This window comes from Mobula hypostoma, chromosome 18, assembly GCF_963921235.1.
Source record: "Mobula hypostoma chromosome 18, sMobHyp1.1, whole genome shotgun sequence".
In the NCBI taxonomy this organism is placed as follows: domain Eukaryota; kingdom Metazoa; phylum Chordata; class Chondrichthyes; order Myliobatiformes; family Myliobatidae; genus Mobula; species Mobula hypostoma.
In genome coordinates, this window is record NC_086114.1 from 1,661,613 (window position 1) to 1,686,920 (window position 25,308).

Here is a 25,308-nt window from a genome sequence, read left to right on the forward strand (position 1 = left end):
ATAGTCCTCCATACCTCTACCATCCAAGTATCTATCCAAACTTCCCTCTGCAAGCTATGATAATCTTCCTCGGTGTCCATTGCACCCACAATCTTGCTGTCTGCAAATCTGCTGATTGAGTTAACTACATTACCATCCAGGTCATTGATACGGATGACAAACAACAGACTCAGCAGCACTCTACTAGACACAGGCCTCCGGACAGAGAGGGAACCATCTACTACCCTTCTGGCTTCTCCCACAAAGCCGATGCCTAATCCAATTTAATACCTCATCTTGAATTCCAAGCGACTGAACTTCTTGACCAATCTCCCATGTAGGACGTTATCAAATGCCTACGTAAAGTCCACATAGACAACATCCACTTTCCCTGGTAACTTCCTCGAAAAGCTCTTTAAGATTGGTCAGATATGACCTACTACACACAAAGCCATACTGACTATCCTCAATCAGTCCATGACTATCCAAATACTTATATATCTAGTCCCTTAGAAAGCCTTCCAATAACTTTCCCACAACCATTGGCAGACACACTGGTTTATAATTTCCTGGTTTATGTTTAGAGCCTTTCTTAAACAGTGGAATAGCATTGGCTGTCCTCCAGTCTCTGGTACCTTTCCTGTCGCAAAGATAATTTAAATATCTCTGCTTTGGTCCTGGCAATTTTTGCACTTACTTCCTGCAGGGTTCGAGGGAACACCTTGTCAGGCCCTGGTGATTTATCCACCCTGATTTGTCTCAGGACAGCAAACACCTTCTCCTTTGTAATCTACACAGGTTCCATGAAATTGATGCCACCTTGCCTCACTCTATAGACACTGTGTACGTTACCTGAGTAAATGCAAATGCAAAAACATTATTTAAAATCTCCCCATCTCTTCTGGCTCCACACATGGATTATCATTCTCATCTTCCAGAGGATCAATTTCATCCCTTGCAATCCTTTTGCTCTCAACATATCTGTAGAATCCCTTGGGATTCTCCTTCAGCTTGTCTGCTAGGGCAACTTCATGCCTTCTTTTAGCCTTACTGATTTCTTTCTTGTGTTCTCTTGGATTTCTTATACTCCATAAGCACACCATTTGCTCCTACCTGCCTATACCTGTTATGCGCCTCCAGTTTTTTCTTAACTAAAACCTCAATATCTCTCGAAAACCAGAACTATATTTTTGCATACTTACTTTGAAACTAATGCATTGTGATCACTAGATGCAAAGTGTTCCCCTACACAAACTTCTGTCACCTGCCCTGTCCCATTCCCTGATACAGATCAAGTATCACACACTCTCTGATTAAGGAAACTTTCCAGAACACATCTGACAAACTCTATCTCATCTAGTCCTTTTATAATATGGGAGTTCCAGTCAATATGTGGAAAGTTAAAATCACCTGCTATTAACAACCCTATGTTTCTTACAACAGTCTGTGATCTCCCTACAAATTTGTTCCTCTAAATCTTTCAGACTGTTGGGTGGTCTGTAATATAGCCCTATTAATGTGGTCATACCTTTCTTATTTCTCAGTTCCACCCATAACACCTCACTAGTCGAGTTCTCCAGTCTATCCTGATGGAGCACTGCCGTGACATTTCCCCTGACTAGTAACACCACCCCTCCTCCTTTCATCCCTCCCACTCTGTCACGTCTAAAACAACAGAGCACAGGAATATTGAGCTACCAGACCCATCCCTTCTGCAACCAAGTCTCACTAATGGCTACAATATCATAATTCCAGGCATTGATCCATACCCTGAGCTCATCCGCCGCTCCTATGATACTTCTTACATTGAAATATACACATCTCATGACACTCATTGCACCATGCTCAACCTTTTGATTCATGACTTTGCCTGAGGGCTTACCAACATCTGTATCCACAACCTCTCCACTAATTGTTCTGGTATTCTGGTTCCATCCCCTAGTTGAAACCCCACTGTGCAGCACTAGCAAACCTTCCACTCGGGTATTAGTCTTCTTCCAGTTCAGGTGCAAACCATCCCTTCTGAAAATGTTCAATACTTCTAACTAAGCTCAATATTCAAAGTAAATTTATTCCCAAAGTACATATATTTCACCATATACAACCCTGAGATTAATTTTCTTGCATGCATTCACAGAAAATACAATAGAAACAATGAAAGACCAAAGCCAAAAGGACAGACAAACAACTAGTGTGCAAAAGACAAAAAACTGTGCAAATACAAAAAGAAAGGGATAATAATAATAATAATAATAATAAGTAATAAATATCGAGAAAGTTAGATGAAGAGTCCTTGAAAGTGAGTTCATATGTGTCACCACATTGAAGAAAAATTACAATACTACTTGTTAATTTTATTGGGACATAACTTCAGTGCATGCTCCAATGCTTAAAGTTCTAGTATATGAGCACTCTGCTGGCTGCAGACATTTTAACTCTGTGTGTAATGTCTCTATCGACCAACAATGAAGAGGTGCACCATTAATCTGTAGAGTCCGACGATGTTTGAGTAGCTTCACCAGTCTTTCTCAGAGAAACGGACAATAGTTCATGCTCAGTGTCTCCCTGACAGTGCAGCTGAGATCACAGTATCTGTATTGTAAGAATGAAAGATACCAGCATGCTGCTAAATGAACAAAGTATTTCATCTTGCCTCTATGTGAAAGGACCGACTTTCTTTAAATGACTGCTTCTGCCTTGGATCTGATTTTTGTGCTACACTCTCTGATATTCCAAAGCAGTGTCTAAGCTGAGAACAATGCATGGTTTGCATATTTAATGACAGCACTGCGAAGGGGCTTACAGTATAAAATTCTGACTGAGTTTCTATGAGTTGTTACAGTTACTTACAGAATTTGACCTCAAGGAAAAGTATTTGAACATCCTATTTTAGTACCTGTATCTGCTTATGGACAAGATGTCTATTTCTTACTTGTATCACAGTGAGTTCTTCCCCAATCTTCTGTCTCAGCGTATGCAAAACCAGTTCAATAACTCCAGGGCAACTCTTAACCAACTTTTTCAGCATATCTTCAGAAATACGAAAATGCAATTTGGAAAACACCTTCCTGTGTAAATAAATTATGAAATATATTAATAAACAGGTTTTAAAATACAAGACCTGATGACTACTTAGATTTAGTCAAAAAAATATAAGAGTAATAGAGCCTCAGAGCACAGAGACAGGCCCTTCAGCCCATCACATTCATGCTAGCCTTTTGTCCATCTGCAGTAATTTCATTTGCCAGTATTAGGTTGATAACATGCTTTCTCTATTCAAGTGCCTGTCTAAGTGTTTGTAATGATTGTATTTGATCCCACCATCTCTTCTGGCATTCGAGATGCAAGAAATCTAATTTAGCAGTGTTTGTAAGTCATTATTGTACTACGCTTTACACTCAGTGGCCACTTGATTAGGGAAACCTGTACATCTGCTCGTTGATGCAAGTATCTAATTCGCCAATCACGTGGCAGCAACTCAATGCATAAAAGCATGCGGACATGCTCAAGAGGTTCAGTTGTTCTTCAGACCAAAGATCAGAATGGGGAAGAAATGTGATCTAAGTGACTTTGACCATGGAATAATTGTTGTTGCCAGATGGGGCGGTCTGAGTATCTCAAAAATGCAGATCTTTGGGAGTAGACAGTTTAAAGCGTTTCAGCATGGACTAGATGGGCCAGATGGCCTGTTTCTGTATTGTACTTTTCTATGACTCTCTGACTCACACTCAGTCTCAGCCAGACCGAGGAACTGATTGTAGAAACTTCAGGAGAGGGAAACCAGGGGTCCTTGAACCAGTCTTCATTGGATGATCAGGGGTTGAGAGGGTTACCAACTTTACAGTCCTGGGTGTTACTATTTCAAAAACCCTGCCCTGGACCCAGCACACAAATGCAATTGCAAAGAAAGGATGGCATCACCTCTACTTGCTTAGGAGATTTGGCATGACATCTAAAACTTTGACAAATTTCTATAGATGTGTTGTGGACAGTGCATTGACTCGCTGCACCACCACCTGGCGTGGTAACACTGATGCCTTTGAACGGAAAATCCTACAAAACATTGTGAATTGGTAGTGGAAATCAAATGGAGAACATTAAGCATCGAACCGCAAAGTGCCCAAAAGTGAGTGCATAGCCTCAGAGCTGCCGTGGTGAGTGAAGCCTGTCCAGGAGCCCGATAGCTGAAGCCCACAGCTACTCAGTTAGTTCAGTTCAGTGCTGTGCTGATGGCTGATGGTTGCAGGCCACAGCTCAGAATCAGCTCAGCACTAAGCACCTTGATCAAATCACACAAATAGTAAAATAAAAAGTTAAAACACTTGGAAAATGAACTGTGAAGACCCCAAAAGTGAGTCTACAGCTGAGGAACATGTTCAGCAATGAGGTGAGTGAAGCCTGATGGCATGGGACCCAAGACTCCCGCACCTTCTACCAGCAGCAGCGAGAAGACAGGGAGACCAGTCAAATGCGGGCAGATGGCTCTGAACACCTGTTCATTTTCTGTTCACATCCTCGACAATTTTAATCTTGCTCAACATTTTAATTGGCACTGAGAAATAGAGCCAACATCGAATTCTTGTTCCACCATTAGGAATTGAAGCAGCCACCCCAGCAAACGACCGACTCTGCTCACTCTCTCTCATTCTTGCGTATCCCCTAAGAGATTGCAAAAGTGCCAAATTGTTTAGTGGACTCAAAAATACAGTCTTGGATTAGCTGCAATTGATCACAGTTCAGAAGAAGTATACCGTACCTAGAGAAAGTAAAGTATCTAGTAGTTTTGTGAGCAGAGTGCAAGAAGTCACGAGTGGTTGCTGGCACCAGCTTGTCCTTTATACTGCACCATTAGGAAGATACGTTTTTATTCTGGGTACTTTGGGATAATGCATAAAGCCAGCACTTTATCTAGCTGAACACTCATTGTGACCAAAAGCTCCAGTGCAAAGTACAGTACTGGGAAATGCAGAAGCTGTGAATATAGATTTAACTGTGATAATCTGTGACGCACTGTGGACAGCATGAGGACTTGCCTCCGCTGTATGGAAGGCCAGCTCAGCAAACCATCATCTTACTGTGAAGCCATGATGTATGTTTCGATGCCAAAGGTCGTAAGTGAATATTAAACATAATTCTGGATAAACACAGACCACCATACACGTAGTCTGCTTTGATTCATTCCACTATTGATAGCAGAGGTTAGGACTGAGTAACCTGCCTTCTGGAGAGTAATGGGTGGGTACGAGTGGTGCAGGCCATATGAACAACATCAGTGCTAATCAACGTTTTAGACCTATTATCTTGAAAACACATTTCATGCCAACAAAGTTTTTGAAAAAACAGTGGCAAACATTTGCTTCACAGTGAGTATTTTTCCAGGGGTCAGCAGTAACAGGGAGTGGTCTGGTCATGGCAGGACCACACAGGGCTTCTGCTCACTGCTGTTGTACTGACTCTGCAGCTGTCGTCTCTTCCCGTAGAAGCACACTGTTATATGTATCAGAGTGTGAAAAGAACAGAATACTTTTATATAGTGCCTTTTAACATATTGAAGGCATCTCAAATCACTTTAAAGTCAATGACATTACCGGTACACCATTCAATGTCGCCCTGCAGAGTGCTAAATTCATTACAGTCCATCTTGTGCACCAGCCCAACTACCCACAGGCATATACACACCACCCTTGATAAAACAAACCCCAGACTCTGTCAGAAACTTTACACAAGCCCCTCTTCACATTGAGGAGGAAATATAAGAGCCTAAAGACTGAAACTCAAAGTTTTAGGGACAGCTTCTTCCCCTCTGCCACCAGATTTATGAATGGTCCATGAACTCATGAACATTACTTTGCTAACCCTCTTTTGCATTGTTTTATTTTTTATTATTACATAGAAACATAGAAAATAGGTGCAGGAGTAGGCCATTTGGCCCTTCGAGCCTGCACCGCAATTCAGTAGGATCATGGCTGATCATCCAACTCAGAACCCTGCACCAGCCTTCCCTCCATACCCTCTGATCCCCGTAGCCACAAGGGCCATATCCAACTCCCTCTTAAATATAGCCAATGAACTGGCCTCAACTGTTTCCTGTGGCAGAGAATTCCACAGATTCACCACTCTCTGTGTGAAGAAGTTTTTCCTAATCTCGGTCCTAAAAGGCTTCCCCTTTATCCTCAAACTGTAACCCCTCGTTCTGGAGTTCCCCAACAGCGGGAACAATCTTCCTGCATCTAGCCTATCCAATCCCTTTAGGATTTTATACGTTTCAATCAGATCCTCCCTCAATCTTCTAAATTCCAACGAGTATAAGCCTAGTTCAACCAGTCTTTCATTATATGAAAGCCCTGCCATCCCAGGAATCAATCTGGTGAACCTTCTTTGTACTCCCTCTGTGGCAAGGATGTCTTTCCTCAGATTAGGGGACCAAAACTGCACACAGTACTCCAGGTGTGGTCTCACCAAGGCCTTGTACAACTGCAGTAGTACCTCCCTGCTCCTGTACTCAAATCCTCTTGCTATAAATGCCAGCATACCATTCGCCTTTTTCACCGCCTGCTGTACCTGCATGCCCACTTTCAATGACTGGTGTATAATGACACCCAGGTCTCGTTGCACCTCCCCTTTTCCTAATCGGCCACCATTCAGATAATAATCTGTTTTTCTGTTTTTGCCACCAAAGTGGATAACTTCACATTTATCCACATTAAATTGCATCTGCCATGAATTTGCCCACTCACCTAACCTATCCAAGTCACCCTGCATCCTCTTAGCATCCTCCTCACAGCTAACACTGCCGCCCAGCTTCGTGTCATCCACAAACTTGGAGATGCTGCATTTAATTCCCTCATCCAAGTCATTAATATATATTGTAAACAACTGGGGTCCCAGCACTGAGCCTTGCGGTACCCCACTAGTCACTGCCTGCCATTCTGAAAAGGTCCCGTTTATTCCCACTCTTTGCTTCCTGTCTGCCAACCAATTCTCTATCCACATCAATACCTCACCCCCAATACCGTGTGCTTTAAGTTTGCACACTAATTTCCTGTGTGGGACCTTGTCAAAAGCCTTTTGAAAATACAAATATACCACATCCACTGGTTCTCCCCTATCCACTCTACTAGTTACATCCTCAAAAAATTCTATGAGATTCGTCAGACATGATTTTCCTTTCACAAATCCATGCTGACTTTGTCCGATGATTTCACTGCTTTCCAAATGTGCTGTTATCACATCTTTGATAACTGACTCTAGCAGTTTCCCCACCACCAATGTTAGGCTAACCGGTCTATAATTCCCTGGTTTCTCTCTCCCTCCTTTTTTAAAAAGTGGGGTTACATTAGCCACCCTCCAATCCTCAGGAACTAGTCCAGAATCCAAAGAGTTTTGAAAAATTATCACTAATGCATCCACTATTTCTTGGGTACTTCCTTAAGCACTCTGGGATGCAGACCATCCGGCCCTGGGGATTTAACTGCCTTTAATCCCTTCAATTTACCTAACACCACTTCCCTACTAACATGTATTTCCCTCAGTTCCTCCATCTCACTGGACCCTCTGTCCCCTACTATTTCTGGAAGATTATTTATGTCCTCCTTAGTGAAGACAGAACCAAAGTAATTATTCAATTGTTTTACAGTCAGTTTTTATGTTCCCTGCCAGTTTTCTCTCATAATCTTTTTTCCCCTTCCTGATTAAGCCCTTTGTCCTCCTCTGCTGAACTCTGAATTTCTCCCAGTCCTCAGGTGAGCCACTTTTTCTGGCTAATTTGTATGCTTCTTCTTTGGAATTGATACTATCCTTAACTTCCCTTGTCAGTCACGGGTGCACTACCTTCCTTGATTTATTCTTTTGCCAAACTGGGATGAACAATTGTTGTAGTTCATCCATGCGATCTTTAAATGCTTGCCATTGCATATCCACCGTCAACCCTTTAAGTGTCATTTGCCAGTCTATCTTAGCTAATTCATGTCTCATATCTTCAAAGTTACCCTTCTTTAAGTTCAGAACCTTTGTTTCTGAATTAACTATGTCACTCTCCATCTTAATGAAGAATTCCACCATATTATGGTCACTCTTACCCAAGGGGCCTCTCACGACAAGATTGCTAATTAACCCTTCCTCATTGCTCAATACCCAGTCTAGAATAGCCTGCTCTCTAGTTGGTTCCTCGACATGTTGGTTCAAAAAACCATCCCGCATACATTCCAAGAAATCCTCTTCCTCAGCACCCTTACCAATTTGGTTCACCCAATCTACATGTAGATTGAAGTCACCCAATATAACTGCTGTTCCTTTATTGCACACATTTCTAATTTCCTGTTTAATACCATCCCCAACCTCACTACTACTGTTAGGTGGCCTGTACACAACTCCCACCAGAGTTTTCTGCCCCTTAGTGTTATGCAGCTCTACCCATATCGATTCCACATCTTCCCGGCTTATGTCCTTCCTTTCTATTGCGTTAATCTCCTCTCTAACCAGCAACGCCACCCCACCTCCTTTTCTTTCATGTCTATCCCTCCTGAATATTGAATATCCCTGAATGTTGAGCTCTCATCCTTGGTCACCCTGGAGCCATGTCTCTGTGATCCCAACTATATCATATTCATTAATAACAATCTGCACTTTTAATTCATCCACCCAGTTACGAATGCTTCTTGCATTGACACACAAAGCCTTCAGGCACGCTTTTACAACTCTCTTAGCCCTTATACAATTATGTTGAAAAGTGGCCCTTTTTGATGCTTGCCCTGGATTTGTCTGCCTGCCACTTTTACTTTTCACCTTACTACTTTTTGCTTCTACCCTCATTTTACACCCCTCTGTTTCTCTGCACTGGTTCCCATCCCCCTGTTATGAACTAACCTCCTCTCACCTAGCCTCTTTAATTTGATTCCCACCCCCCAACCATTCTAGTTTAAAGTAACCTCAGTAGCCCTCGCTAATCTCCCTGCCAGAATATTGGTCCCCCTAGGATTCAAGTGTAACCCGTCCTTTTTGTACAGGTCACGCCTGCGCCAAAAGAGGTCCCAATGATCCAAAAACTTGAATCCCTGCCCCCTGCTCCAATCCTTCAGCCACCTACAGTATTTTTATCTATTGTGCTGTACTGCTACCACAAAACAACCAATTTCACAAAATAAGTTAGTGATAATGTACCTGATGCAGAAGAAGCTAAACTGAGAAGCTGCAGTACAGAAAAAGTTATAAACCCCCCAAAAGCTCTCAAGATCACTTTAGGTCAGTTTCCCGTAGAGGCGATGTAAGCACTAATCAATCATCTTACTCCTGCGGGCAAGGCAAAGAGAAGCACATATAATGTTGAACTCAAAAGATTCTGTAGATTTCTGCTCTGGAAATCCAGAGCAACACAAGTAAGATGGTGAGGAACTCAGCAGGTCAGGCAGCATCTATGGAAATTAAACAGTCGACGTTTTGGGCTGAGACCCTTCATCAGGGTTGGAAAGGAAGGAGGAAGGTGGAGGAGGGTGAGGACAAGTCAGAAGGTGACAGGTGAAGCCAGGTGTGTGTGTGGGGGGGGGAGGGTGAGAAGTAAGAAGTTGGGAGGTATAGGTGCTTAACGTAAAGGGCTAGAAAAGAAGAGAGTAGAGTGGATTATGGGAAAAAGGGAAGGAGAAGGATCACTGGGGGGGGGGGTCGTGATAGGCAGGTGAGGAGGATAAGCAGTAAGAAGGGGTGCCAGAGTGGAGAAATGAAGAAGAGAGAGGAGGGGGGAGGGTGAAAAATTACCGCAAGTTGGAGAAATCATGTTCATGCCATCAGGCTAGAGGGGGAATATAATGCTGATTTTATCACTAAACCATTTTTCTCAATGATTTATTAAAACAAATATTTTACAGTGGGAGGGAAGTTTTGCCACTGCTAATTCCAACTGAATTCTCCTTTACTGTTCCGTATGTTGACTTAGAAGGACCCAAATGGGATCTGGGTGCTGGAAAGTAGAGCCTGCTGTCCCAGGCAGGAAAGTGTTAAACATTGATGCACTTGCCTGTTTAGCAGCTGCCAGTTACTCAGCTTCTGTTGGGTGGAGTTTGCTGGAATATAGTTGTGCATTTCTACCAATCGGGGCAAAAAGTGCTTCACCACTTCAGCAACCATAACTGAAGGCAAAGAAATGAAAACCAGTTGAGATTTGTTGATTGAAAACCATCATATAGCCCATTATCAGACAGATTATAAATTTAACTTATCAACACTTCTGTTCTGTAGAGTTATCACATTCATAACAATACTAGTTCTTGATTAGTCAGGGTATCAAAGGTTTCAGGAAGAAGGCAGCAACATAGGGTTGAGAGAGATAATAAATCAGCCATGATAATAAATGGAGGAGAAGAATGGGCCAAATAGCCTAATTCTGCTCCTGTGTCTTACGGTCTAATATAAAGCCTTTTCTTTGCACTGACTGCAGATGGATACTAGGGCTGATTTACCTACTTGCACTGGTAAAGTCACCGGTACTATGCCTACAATTTTCCAAATGGTGATGTCACTGGATAAGATTCCACGTTATCAGTGCAGTTATAAAATTATCTCCCAACTTATCCTGTGTTTTCATAAGCAAATCGGTAAAAGTTAATTCAATTAGATGGCCTGCAGAAGCAAGCCGTGCATCTCCCTGTGGCTGACTAAGGCAGTTACCAGTTATTTACTCACTGCCTATCACTAATTGTCTTTGAACTGAGTGATTGATAAGCCATTTCAGGAGGCGTTTAAGAGATCTGGAGTCACAAACAGACCGGACAGAATAATGATAGCAGATGTCCTCCCTGAAGAACATCAGTGAACTGGGTACATTTTGGGACAATCCGTTAGTACTTTCTGTGGTCATCACCACAAATAACTAGCATATTATTAATTGGATTTAAATATGATTTCTGAGCTACTACAATATCACTCAGCTTTACACAGAATAACACTGCAGGCTTTACAAAACAGGACAAACTTCAACTCACCTTTGCACTGCTGGGACATTCACTGGCATTTTATAAATTTTGAGAATTGAAAGCTGGGGAGACTTTATTTTCACACACTACTAGGCTCTCTTGAACATTAGGTAGCTGTTATTTATTTTATTTAGAGACATAGCATGACACTTGCTACCGACCCTTGGAGCCATGCCGCCAGCAACCGCTGATTTAACTCTAGCCTAGTCCCAGGACAATTAACAACGACCAATTAACCTACTAACTGATATGTCTTTGGATTATGGGAGGAAACTGGAGCACCCGAAGGAAACCCACGGGGTGACAGGGAGAACAAACAAATTCCTTACAGATGATGTCGCGATTGAACACGGAACTCTGACGTGCTGAGCTGTAAGAGCGTCGCACTAACCGCTATGCCACCATGGTGCTCATTAAGATCAGTAACCATTCCCATGTAAGCATCGATAATAACGCTACACTTTGAGTGTAGACAGCTACACATTGCAATTTCCCAGCCCCATTCCTGCTCCCGTTATCAGGAGAGACAGACATTCAGGAACTTTCATATGGTTAACAGAGTTACAGCTTCAATGAAGAAATGGAGCTGGGAAAGACAGATAGAAGATACTGGATAGAGCTCAAGTGTATTTTAAAATAAACAATAGATACATGCAAACATTTGCACAACAGTTTGTTTTGTATTAGATAATAGTCATTTGTCTGAAACAATTATCTATTTTTTCCTAAAATTCCCCAAGTTTAAAAGACTAGCTATAACATTTAAAACACCAAGGATTATTCTGTTAACAGGAGACACGAGACTGCAGGTACTGGAATCTGGAGCAACAAACAATCTGCAGGAGGAACTCTGCAGGTCGAGCAGCATCTGTGGGGGGAAAGAAATGTGGGGTTTCAACCCAAAACCTCAACAATTTTTCCACCAATCTCACCGCATCCCATCCTGTTCCCCCTCCCCCAGCTTGCTTCAGTCAGGGAGGCAGTAGCAATTGGGCTCAGATGCTTTGGTTTGCAGGCAAACATTTCCTAACCTTGACATCATGTGCCTGTGTGTAGGGCCAGGATTAGACTGGGGAGTAATTTTATTATTTCCTGCACAGGCTAGGCTGACAACCATGACAGTCACAAAGAATGGATCTTCTGATCACTAGTGCAAACCAACCAGAAGAAACATCACAAGAATCCCTTAAGTTTATGAAAGGCATAGATGGGGTAGAGAGCCAGAATCTATCCCCAGGATAGGAATGCTGAATACTGGAGGATGTAACTTTAAGGTAAGAGATGGAAAGTTTAAAGGGGATGTGCAGGACAAGTTTCTTTATACATTGGTGAGTGACTGGAATGGGCTAGTCATAGTCATAGTCATACTTTATTGATCCCGGGGGAAATTGGTTTTCGTTACAGTTGCACCATAAATAATAAATAGTAATAGAACCACAAATAGTTAAATAGTAATATGTAAATTATGCCAGTAAATTATGAAATAAGTTCAGGACCAGCCTATCGGCTCAGGGTGTCTGACCCTCCAAGGGAGGAGTTGTAAAGTTTGATGGCCACAGGCAGGAATGACTTCCTATGACGCTCTGTGCTGCATCTTGGAGGAATGAGTCTCTGGCTGAATGTACTCCTGTGCTCACCCAGTACATTATGTAGTGGATGGGAGACATTGTCCAAGATGGCATGCAACTTAGACAGCATCCTCTTTTCAGACACCACCGTGAGAGAGTCCAGTTCCATCCCTACAACATCACAGGCCTTACGAATGAGTTTGTTGATTCTGTTGGTGTCTGCTACCCTCAGCCTGCTGTCCCAGCACACAACAGCAAACATGATAGCACCGGTCACCACAGACTTGTAGAACATCCTCAGCATCGTCCGGCAGATGTTAAAGGACCTCAGTCTCCTCAGGAAATAAAGACGGCTCTGACCCTTCTTGTAGACAGCCTCAGTGTTCTTAGACCAGTCCAGTTTATTGTCAATTTGTATCCCCAGGTATTTGTAATCCTCCACCATGTCCACACTGACCCCCTGGATGGAAACAGGGGTCACCGGTACCTTAGCTCTCCTCAGGTCTACCACCAACTCCTTAGCCTTTTTCACATTAAGCTGCAGATAATTCTGCTCACACTATGTGACAAAGTTTCCTACCGTAGCCCTGTACTCAGCCTCATCTCCCTTGCTGATGCATCCAACTATGGCAGAGTCATCCGAAAACTTCTGAAGATGACAAGACTCTGTGCAGTCGTTGAAGTCCGAGGTGTAAATGGTGAAGAGAAAGGGAGACAAGACAGTCCCCTGTGGAGCCCCAGTGCTGCTGATCACTCTGTCGGACACACAGTGTTGCAAGCACATGTACTGTGGTCTGCCAGTCAGGTAATCAAGAATCCATGACACCAGGAAAGCATCCACCTGCATCGCTGTCAGCTTCTCCCCCAGCAGAGCAGGGCAGATGGTGTTGAATGCACTGGAGAAGTCAAAAAACATGCCCCTCACAGTGCTCGCTGGCTTGTCCAGGTGGGCGTAGACACGGTTCAGCAGGTAGACGATTGCATCCTCAACTCCTAGTCGGGGCTGGTAGGCGAACTGGAGGGGATCTAAGTGTGGCCTGACCATAGGCCGGAGCAGCTCCAGAACAAGTCTCTCCAGGGTCTTCATGATGTGGGAGGTCAATGCCACCGGTCTGTAGTCATTGAGGCCGCTGGGGTGCAGCGTCTTCGGCACAGGGACAAGGCAGAATGTCTTCCACAGTACAGGAACTCTCCGGAGCCTCAGGCTCATGTTGAATACATGGCGAAGTACTCCACATGGCTGAGGGGCACAGGCTTTGAGCACCCTGGTACTGACACCATCCAGTCCTGCAGCCTTGCTTGGGTTGAGACGTTTCAGCTGTCTTCTGTTGGCGGAAGCAACACACACAAAATGCTGGAGGAACTCGGCAGGCCAGGCAACACCTATGGAAAAGAGTACAATCGACATTTTGGGCCTAGCCCTTCCAGCAGAACCATTCAGTCCTGCTGAGTATACCAGCCTCAACAGACTCTTGGAGACAGAGAGTTGCAGATTTCCTTCCACCTATATTTAGAACGCCAGAGAGTGGTGGATATATGGAATGCTCTGCCCCAGAAGGCAGAGGAGGCCAAATCTCTGGATGCTTTCAAAAAAGAGATGGATAGAGCTCTTAAAGATAGTGGAATCAAAGGCTATGGGGATAAGGCAGGAACTGGATACTGATTGTGGATGATCAGCCATGATCACAGTGAATGGCGGTGCTGGCTCGAAGGGCTGAATGGCCTACTCCTGCACCTATTCTCTATTGTCTATTATCTATTATCTACAGTGCCTATAAAAAGTATTCACCCCACCCCCGTAAGTTTTCATGTTTTATTGTTTTACAACGTTGAATCACAATGGATTTAGTTTGGCTTTTTTTTTGACACTGATCAACAGAAAAGACTCTTTTATGTCAAAGTGAAAACAAATGTCTACAAATTCCTCTAAATTTATTAGAATTATTAAACACAAAATAATTGATTGCGTAATTATTCACCCCCTTCAAAACAGTATTTAGTAGATGCACTGGCTTCAAGACAGTATTTAGTAGAAGTAGATGCACTCTTGGCAGCAAATACAGTCTGTGTGGATAGGTCCCTATCAGCTTTGCTTATCTGGACACCAAATTTTCCCCATTCTTCTTTACAATACTGCTTAGATTACACGGTGATTGTGAGTGAACAGACCATTTCAAGTCCAGCCACAAACTCTCAGTTGGATTGAGATCTGGATGCTGACTTGGCTACTCCAGGACATTAACTTTGTTTTTAAGCCATTCCTGTGTAACTTTGGCTTTATGCTTGAGGTTATTGTCTTGCTGGCAAACAAATCTTCTCCCAAGTCACAGTTTTCTTGCGGACTGTATCAAGTTTTTTCCTCCAGAATTTCCTTGTATTTTTCTGCATTCATTTGACCCTCTATTTTCACAAGCCTTCCAGGGCCTGCTGCAGTGAAGCATCCCCACAGCACAATGCAGCCACCACCGTGCTTCATGGTAGAGATGGTGTGTTTTTGATGATGTACAGAGTTTGGCTTATGCCAGAGTGTTTAGTCTAACAGCCAAACAGCTCAATTTTGGTTTCGTCAGATCATAGGACCTTCTTCCAGCTGATTTCAGTCTCCTATATGCCTTCTGGCAAATTTTAGCTGAGATTGCATGTGAGTTTTTTTCAACAGTGGCTTTCTCTTTGCCATTCTCCTATAAAGCTGTGACTGGTGAAGCACCCAGGCAACAGCTGTTGTGTGGACAGTCTCTCCATCTCAGCCTCAGAAGCTTGTAGCTCCTCCAGAGTTGTCACTGGTCTCTTGGTGGCCTCCCTCTCTAGTCCCTTTCTTGCACCGTCACTCAGTCTTTGAGGACGGTCTGCTCTAGGCAGATTTATAGTTGTGCCATATTCTTTCCATTCCTTGATGATTGACTTAATTGTATTCCGAGAAATATTCAGTGACTTGGAAATTTTCTTGTATCCATCTCTTGACTTGTGCTTTTCAACAATCATTTTACAGAGTTGCTTGCAGTGTTCTTTGCCTTCATGGTGTAGTTTTTGCCAGAATACTGACTCAACAATAGTTGGATCTTCCAGTTACCAGTGTATTTTTACTACAATCAATTGAGAAACCTTGACTGCACATGGCGATCCCTATTTAACTAATTATCTGACTTCTAAAACCAATTGGCTGCAACAGAGATGATTTCGTGTATCATATTAAAGCAGGTGAATACATGCTACAATGATTTTGTGTTTTATATTTGTAATTAATTTAGATCATTTTGTAGAGATCGGTTTTCACTTAGACAAGAAAGTGTCTTTTTCTGTCGATCAGTGTCAAATTAAAGCCAAATTAAAATCAGTGTGATTCAATGTTGTAAAACAATTAAAATATGAAAACTTCTAAGGGGGGGGGGGTTTGAATACTTTTTATAGACAGGTATATGAACCAGATGCTGCCTGGCCTTCTGAGTTCCTCTAGCACTTTGTGTGTGTTGCTTGGATTTCCAGCATCTGCAGATTTTCTTGTTTGTGATTGAACCAGAACCTCTAACACCAAATTTGATTTTTTTTGTCTAGTCCTCTTCCACAAGAACAACTAAAAATGAAAGGTTTCAATTTCTAGGAAATCTTTCACAATTTTTGGACTCCACAAAACATTTTACAGTCCAAATGCTTTTGTGATTGTGTAAAGGAGTTCATTTCCTCATAGCAGGGTATGAGAAACATCAGTATGGCCATGACCGTTACAGATTCACACCCTGATTGCGTCATTAACAGTGACAATCGAGCCCTCAGGTCCAGGAAACATCTCTACCAAGCAAAAACAAGCGACTACAGATAATGGAAATCTGGAGCAACAAACAACATGCTGGAGGAACTCAGCAGGTTGGGCAACATCTACGTTGGAAAGTGGACAGTCAATGTTTCGGGTTGAGACTCTTCATCTGCACTGAAAAGAAAGAAGGATGATAGCCAGTATAAAAAGATGGGAGGAAGGGGAGCAAAAGCTGGCAGGTGATATATGAATTTAGGTGACATGTATGTGAAAGAAAGGTTACTGTGGGACCATGGTCTCTGCCATAATGTGTTTTTTCTTTGTTTTGCTAAATATTTGAACTAATGGTTTTAATAAAAAAGATCAATGTTTAAGACAAAATGACTGAAGATTCCCATGAGGCAGAGTTACCAGAACACAAGTTCCACCCCTGGACATTTCTGCAGTTGCCTCTGGTAGGCCACAGTGAACTGCATCTCCACACATCTGCAGGCAACGCGCTTGGAGTTCCAGTTCAGTTCAGTTTCCATTTACAGTCATTTAGAAATGCATGCATTAAAAAAATGACACAACATTCCTCCAGAATAATATCACAAGAAAATACAGGACAAATCAAGACTAAAACTGACAAAACCACATAATTATAACATATAACAGTGCAAAGCAATACCATAATTTGATAAGGAGCAGACCATGGGCATGGTAAAAAAAGGTCTCAAAGTCCCAATAGACTCATCATCTCACGCAGGCGGCAGAAGGGAGGAAATCTCCCCGTCATGAACCTCCAAACGCCGCAAACTCGCCGATGCAGCACCATTGGAAGCACCCAACCGCAGCGGACTCTGAGTCCGTCCGAAAACTTTGAGCCTCCGACCAGCCCCTCCGACACAGCCTCTCCAAGCACCATCCTCTGCCGAGCACTTCGACCCTGCCCCGGCCGCCAAGCAACAGGCAAAGCCGAGGACCTGGGGCCTTCTCCTCCGGAGATTCTAGACCACACAGTAGCAGCAGCAGTGAAGCAGGCATTTCAGAAGTTTCACCAGATGTTCCTCCATACTCTCACGCCCATCTCCAACAAATCAGGATTGTGCACGGCACTCTACTTGACAAATAATAGACATCAACACCGGAGTGGCTGCTGCAAGCTGTGTCACGCCGCCATCCTCACACCATCTTTTACCAACAGAGCGGTAAAACATTGTACTCATGATGCTGCTAATTCTTTTCTCCTTTATGTTATACCTATGACCTCTAGTCCTCCCCTCAATTAAAAAAATGTTTTCAGACATGCTGAATCCAAAGCCACAATCTGCTGGGGTATCTCAATGGGTCGAGCAGCATCTGTGGGAGAAAAGCAATTCTCGACATTTTAGAACGTAGAACATAGAAATCTACAATACGCTACAGGCTCTTCAACCCACAATGTTGTGCCAACCATGTAACCTACTCTAGAGACTGCCTAGAACAGGGGTAGGCAACCTTAAGCACAAATGATTTTCTAGTATGAGGTATTCATTAATTTGAGGCAAAACATAACTAGATGTATTTAAATGGATAATTTCCATATTCCAAGTTTTTTATGGAATTTATCTGGCCCACCATCCACTCATTAATACGCGATCCGGCCCCCGGAGGCAAAAAGGTTGCCGACCCCCGGCCTAGAATTTCCCTAGTGCATAGCTCCGTGTACCTATCTAAGAGGCTCCTAAAAGACCCTATTGTATCTGCTTGCACCACCATCACTGGCAGTGGATTCCACGCACCCACCACTCCCTGTGTAAAAAACTTACCCCTGACATCCCCTCGGTGCTTATTTCCAAACACCTTAAAACTATGCCCCCTCGTGTTAGCCATTTCAGCCCTGGAAAAAGCCTCTGGCTATCTACAAGATCAGTGCCTCTCATCATCTTATACACCTCTATCAGGTCCCCTCTCATCCTCCGTTGCTCCAAGGAGAAAAGGCCAAGTTCACTCAACCTATTCTCATAAGGTACACCCTCCAATCCAGATAACATCCTTGTAAATATCCTCTGCACTCTCTCTATAGTATCCACATCCTTCCTGTAGTGAGGTGACCAGAACTGAACACAGTACTCCAAGTGGGGTCTGACCAAGGTCTTGTACGGCTGAAACATTACCTCATGGTCTTGAACTCAATCTCCCAGTTGATGAATGCCAACACACCATACATCTTCTTAACAACACTGTCAATCTGCGAAGCAGCTTTGAGTGTCCTATCGACACAGCCCCCAAGATCTCTCAGATCCTCCACACTGCCAAGAGTCTTACCATTAATATTATAGTCTGTCTCCAAATTGGACCTACCAAAATGAACCACATCACACTGATCTGGGTTGAAGTCCATCTGCCACTTCTCAGCCCAGTTCTGCATCCTGTCAATGTCCTGCTGACAGCCCTCCACACTATCCACAACACCCCCAGCCTTTGTGTCAATAGCAAACTTACTCACCCACCCTTCTACTTCTTCATCCAGGTCATTTATTAAAAAAATCACAAAGAGGAGGGGTCCCAAAACAGATCCCTGCAGAACACCGCTGGTCACTGGCCTCCATGCAGAATACAAACTATCTACAACCAACCTTTGTCTTCTGTGGGCAAGCCAATTCTGGATCCACGAAGGTAGGTCTCCTTGGATTCCATGCCTCCTTATTTTCTGAAGGAGCCTTGCATGGGAAACCTTATCAAATGCCTTACTGAAATCCATATACACTACATTCACTGCTCTACATTCATCAATGTGTTTTGTTAGATCCTCAAAGAATTCAATCAGGCTCGTAAGGCACAACCTGCCCTTGACAAAGCCATTCTGACTATCCCTAATCAGATTATGTCTCTCCAAATGCTCATAAATCCTGCCTCTCAGGAACTTCTCCAACAACTTGCCCACCACTGAAGTCAGACTCACTGGTCTATAATTTCCAGGGTTGTCTCTACTCCCTTTCTTGAACAAGAGAACAACATTTGCAACCCTCCAATCCTCCAGTACCACTCCCAGCCCCATTGATGATGCAAAGATCATCACATGAGGCTCAGCAATCTCCTCCTTTGCTTCCCACAGTAGCCTGGGGTACATCTCATCCAGTCCCGGTGACCTATCTAACTTAATGCTTTTCAAATGCTCCAGCACATCCTCTTTCTTAATGTCTATACACTCAAGTGTTTCAGTCCGCCGTAAGTCACCCCCACAATTGCCAAAGTCTTTTTCCCTGGTGAATACTGAAGCAAAGTATTCATTAAGTACCTCTGCTACCTCCTCTGACTCCATGCACGTTTCCACTATCGCACCTGATTGGTCTTATTTTCACATGGCTCATCCTCTTGCTCTTCACATATTTGTAGAATACTTTGGGGTTTTCCTTAATCCTGCTCACAAGGCCTTCCCATGGCCCCTTCTGGCTCTCCAAATTCCATTCTTAAGCTCCTTCCTAACAATCTTGTAATTTTCTAGAGCCCTAACAGTATCTAGTTTCTTGAACCTTTCATAAGCATTTCTTTTCTTCTTAACTAGATTTTCTACATCTTTTGTACACCATCTTTAACTCTGTCATCCTTTCCCTGCCTCAATGGAACATACCTATGCAGAATCCCATGCAAATGTTCCCTGAACATTTGCCACATTTCTGCCATGCATTTCCGAGAACATCTGCTCCCAATTTATGCTCCCAAGTTCCTGCCTAATAGCATCATATTTCCCCCTACCTCAATTAAATGTTTTCCCAAATTGTCTGCTCCTATCCCTCTCCAGCACTATGGTGAAGGAGGTGGAGTTGCGATCACTAACTCCAAAATGCTCTCCCACCAAGAGATCTGACACCTGACCAGGTTCATTTCCCAATACCAGATCAAGTACAGCCTCTCCTCTAGTTAGCTTATCTACATATTGCATCAGGAAACCTTCCTGAACACACCTAACAAACTCCACCCCATCTAAACCCCTCACTCTAGGGACATGCCAATCAATATTAGGAAAGTCACAATCTCCCATCACAACAACCTTATTATTATTGAACCATTCCAGAACCTGCCTCCCCATCTGCTCCTCGATATCCTTGTTATTATTGGGAGGGGGTCTATAAAAAACACCCGGTAGAGTTATTGCTCCCTTCCTGTTTCTGACTTCCATCCACACTGACTCAAGTAGACCATACAGCGATGACTTCCTTCTTTTCTGCAGCTGAGACACTATCCCTAATTAGCAATGCCACACTCCCATCTCTTTTGCCTCCCTCTCTGTTTTTTATGAAACATCTAAAGCCCGGCACACTCAGCAGCCATTCCTGCCCCTGAGACATCTAAGTCTCTAATGGCCACAACGTCACAGATCCATGTATTGATCCACGTTCTACGTTCACCATCCTTGTTTATGGTACTCCTTGCATTAAAATAGACACATCTCAAACCATCAGGCTGAGTGCATCTTTGCTCTAACATAAGACCATAAGACTTAGGAGCATAATTAGGCCACTCAGCCCATCGAGTCTTTTCTACCATTCCATCATGGCTGATCCCAGATCCTTTCTTTTCTTTCTTTCTCAATCTGTTTATTAGTTTCATAATAATAAACATAGCATAATATTGATACAAAGTTATTGGGAATACATTGTTGTAATTGACATAGTTAAATACAAGCCCAGTTGACACTTATTTGTTAAATCTCCCAATCATACAGGATACAGATGAACAATATAAAACAAAGAAAAATATCTTTAAAAAATCATGAAAAAGGAAAAAAAAATAAAAGTATAACCCCCCCCCAAAAAAACTAACCTAAACAGTGTTAATCAACTAAACTAAAAAAAAGATATGGGCTGTTATGTAACATCATAAAAAAAGGAACCATTAGTGACAACGACTCCATTCCTCTCAACAAATATTACAAAGAAATAGAATAAGTTTGGAAAAGGTCATATCCAGATCCCACTTATCCCCATACACCTACCTTCTTACCATATCCTCTGCCCTGACCAATCAGGAAACTATCAACTTCCGCTTTAAATATACCCATGGACTTGCCCTCCACCGCAGTCTGTGGCAGAGCATTCCACAGATTCACCACCCTCTGGCTAAAAAAAAATCCTCCTTAGCTCTATTCTAAAGGGTCACCCGTCAATTTTGAGGCTGTGCCTTCAAGTTCTGGACATCCCACCATAGGGAACATCCCCTTCACATCTGCCTATACTTCCTCACAAACTCCTTACAAACTGTCTCTACTTATTCTCCAACCTCCCCGTCCTCTGCCACTTCAGTTCCCACCCACCTGCAAATCTAGTTTAAACCCTCACCAATAGGACTAGCAAACCTTCCCATCAGGATATTTGTTCCCCCCTCGGATTCAAATCTCTCAAACCCCTGCAGTTTTGCACTAAAATAAACTTTTTAATAGTTCTAATTGTGTTTTTGCTGGGAAAAGTTGTGCGTAATTTAAGTTTAATTGATACTATTTGTGAAAGCTGCAGATAAGCTGTGATGCTGCTACAGGGTTTTCACTACGCCTGTATGTTACAGTACACCACAATACACTCGACTTTGAGCACCTCCAGCATATCGTAAAGTGTGTTTGTTGTTGCTTATTAAACAATTATTGCCCCCAACTCTAGGAATAACTCTCCTAAGGAATATCACCAAAGAACCTAACGCTTCCATAAGAGTACAGGGGATAGATGAGAGATGGGGACGGGGGGTAGATGAGAGATGGGGACGGGGGGTAGATGAGAGATGGGGACGGGGGATAGATGAGAGATGGAGACGGGGGATAGATGAGAGACGGGGACGGGGGATAGATGAGAGACGGGGACGGGGGGTGGATGAGAGATGGAGACGGGGGGTGGATGAGAGATGGAGACGGGGGATAGATGAGAGACGAGGACGGGGGATAGATGAGAGACGGGGACGGGGGATAGATGAGAGATGGAGACGGGGGGTGGATGAGAGATGGAGACGGGGGATGGATGAGAGACGAGGACGGGGGATAGATGAGAGACGGGGACGGGGGATAGATGAGAGATGGAGACGGGGGGTGGATGAGAGATGGAGACGGGGGATAGATGAGAGACGGGGACGGGGGATAGATGAGAGATGGGGACGGGGGGGTAGATGAGAGATGGGGACAGAGGCCACTCAAAGGGCGGGGTGGGTGGCGAGGGAGAGGGGGCCCCCGAATGGGCGTGAGTGAGTGGAAGGAAGCCCACCCGATGGAGTAAGGGGCCCTCCCTCCTCCAGGACAAAAACAGGGTATCGAAGGGGACGCTATCCCACCGCCGCCGCCGCCCGGCCGTCCTTCACAGACCAGCTGGAGACATGAGACCCGCGCCTGCGCGATGCACCTCCGTCGCTGAAGTCGCGGGCGATGTTCCGCTTGGGTCGTGACAGCGGCACCCGGTCGATCCAGGCGTAGAGTTCCTGCTGTGCATCCTCGCTCAGCTTCATGGTGGGTGAGGCGGAACGGAAACCCCCCGCTTCAACCGTGCAGTCTGGCGCCAGACTACCCTGAGTGTTTGTTTGTTGCCTAGTTACCGCTGTGTACGGTGTGGGGGTAGGATCAGAAAGCGCTTTGGTCAACTCACTTCAAAACCTACCTTCTGCCACATTTTAATCAGGTTTCATGGAGTTTATCAATTGGAATTTAATCAGACAATGCTGGAACTATTCAAGCGTGGCCCGAGTGTTCGGTTTTTAATTTAGATTTTCAACAAGATGCAGTTTATTTTTAATATTTTCTTTTATAAATATCATGTTAAAATCTGAGAGTTGCACAACTTGCATATATATATATATGTAGAACTGTAGAACATGATTGCAAATTATATTGTCGTATTTATTAATGAACTGCAGGAAGAACTCAACAGGTCAGGCAGTATCTGTGGAGGGACAAGAATCAAGACCCTTCAGCTGGACTGAGGGGAAATAGTGAATGAGTGGGACAAGAGCTGGCAGGTGAGAGGTGGATCCAAGTGTGGAGGGTAAAAGGCAAGTGGTAGAGGGATAGTGGTGAGAAGAGGTTGAGGATGATAGGTAGATAGAAGAGAGAGGGTTAGAATAGAGACAGAGGCTGGGAGGAGAAAGGTAGAGGGAGCAAAGATCTACAGATGATAGAACCTGAGAGAAGAGGAAAGTGAAGCTTAGAACTAGATAATGGGAGTGTAATAAAAGATAAGGAAGTGATAAAAATGTAATTACCTGCTGCCCAGAGGTGGTCTCAGAGATAGTGAGTGTTCTTGTTACTATCTTGCAATATTTTGTGGATTCTGATATAGTTCCTTTAGATTGGAAGACAGGGTATGAGGGGGAAAAGAAAACAAGTAATGGTGACCTGTGGGCCTGATATATCTCAGGTTACTGAGAGAGACAAGAGATGAGATTTTGGGAGCCTTGACCAATGTGACCAATGACCTACCAAATGTTGAGAGGACCAGATAGGGTGGATGTGGAGAGGACGTTTCCTGTGGTGGGAGTATCCAGAAATAAAAGGCACAACCTCAAAATTGAGGTGTGCCCTTTTAGAACAGAGGTAAGGAGGATTATTTTTTTAGCCAGCGAGTAGTGAATCTGTGGAATGCTCTGCCACAGACTGTGGTGGAGGCCAAGTCCGTGGGTATATTAAGGCGGAAGTTGATCGTTACCTGATCGGTCAGGGCATCAAAGAATATGGCAAGAAGGCAGGTGTATGGGGTTGAGTGGGATCAGCCATGATGGAATGGCGGAGCAGACTCAATGGGCTGAATGGTGTAATTCTGCTCCTATGTCTTATGGTCCTATGGTGTTTGTGCCCTTGCTAACCATAGCAGAGGTCCCGGAGCACAGGCAAATGTTGTTCCTTTAATCAGGTATAATGTTGGGAACTATAGACCGGTGAGTGCCGCGTTCGTGGTAGGGAAGTTACTGGAGAGGATTCTCATTTATTTCACTCAATGAGTTCACGACGCCTTATTACACCCATGTGACCAATTAACCTACTAACTTGTATGTCTTTGGAGTGTGGGAGGAAACCAGAGCACCTGGAAGAAACCCAGCAGTCATGGAAGGAACGTACAAGCTCCTTAACGACAGCAGTAAGAATTGAATCTGGGTCACTGGCACTGAAAGAGGTTGTGCTAACCTCTTCGAGATAAAATTTATGAGCATTTGGCTTGATTGCAGATGGTCAGCACAGCCTAGTGCAGAGCAAGTCATGTCTTACTAACTTGATTGTGATTTGTGACAAGGGTAATTGACGAAGATAGAGCTGTGGACATTGTCTACATGGATTTAAGTTCCTCCTAGGACAGGATCCTTCAGGGGAGACTCATCCAGAAGATTAAAATGTATCAGATTCGTGGCTCGAGAGGAGGTTCATGAGAATGATCCTGGGAATGAAAGGGTTCTATGTTCTATTGTGGGCTGAAGGGCCTATTCCTGTGATATAATGTTCTGTGTTCTATTGTGGGCCGAAGGCCTGTTCCTGTGATATACTGTTCTGTGTTCTATTGTGGGCCGAAGGGCCTGCTCCTGTGATATACTGTTCTGTGTTTTATTGTGGGCTGAAGGCCTGCTCCTGTGATATACTGTTCTGTGTTCTATTGTGGCCGAAGGGCCTGTTCCTGTGATATACTGTTCTGTGTTCTATTGTGGACTGAAGGGCCTGCTCCTGTGATATACTGTTCTGTGTTCTATTGTGGCTGAAGGGCCTGTTCCTGTGATATACTGTTCTGTGTTCTATTGTGGGCCGAAGAGTCTGTTCCTGTGATATACTGTTCTGTATTTTATTGTGGGCTGAAGGCTATTCCTGTGATATACTGTTCTGTGTTCTATTGTGGGCCGAAGGCCTGTTCCTGTGATATACTGTTCTGTGTTCTATTGTGGCCGAAGGGCCTGTTCCTGTGATATACTGTTCTGTGTTCTATTGTGGGCCGAAGGGCCTGTTCCTGTGATATACTGTTCTGTGTTCTATTGTGGACTGAAGGGCCTGCTCCTGTGATATACTGTTCTGTGTTCTATTGTGGCCGAAGGGCCTGTTCCTGTGATATACTGTTCTGTGTTCTATTGTGGG

At 43.8% G+C, this 25,308-nt stretch overlaps 1 protein-coding gene across 2 annotated transcripts in view; it reads right to left on the reverse strand.

Annotated features, from left to right (window-relative positions):
• The window catches only part of spef1 (sperm flagellar 1), a 53,520-nt gene extending 30,744 nt beyond the window's left edge, over positions 1 to 22,776 (reverse strand). For both annotated transcript variants that reach the window (XM_063070126.1, XM_063070127.1), the window contains exons 1-3: positions 22,607 to 22,776; positions 9,989 to 10,100; positions 2,912 to 3,047 (exon numbers count right to left, since the gene is read on the reverse strand). In XM_063070126.1, the coding sequence (XP_062926196.1) occupies positions 2,912 to 3,047; positions 9,989 to 10,100; positions 22,607 to 22,709 (351 nt within the window). In that variant the 5' untranslated portion in view covers positions 22,710 to 22,776. The remainder of the gene's footprint in view (positions 1 to 2,911; positions 3,048 to 9,988; positions 10,101 to 22,606) is intronic.
• Positions 22,777 to 25,308: the final 2,532 nt, after the last annotated feature.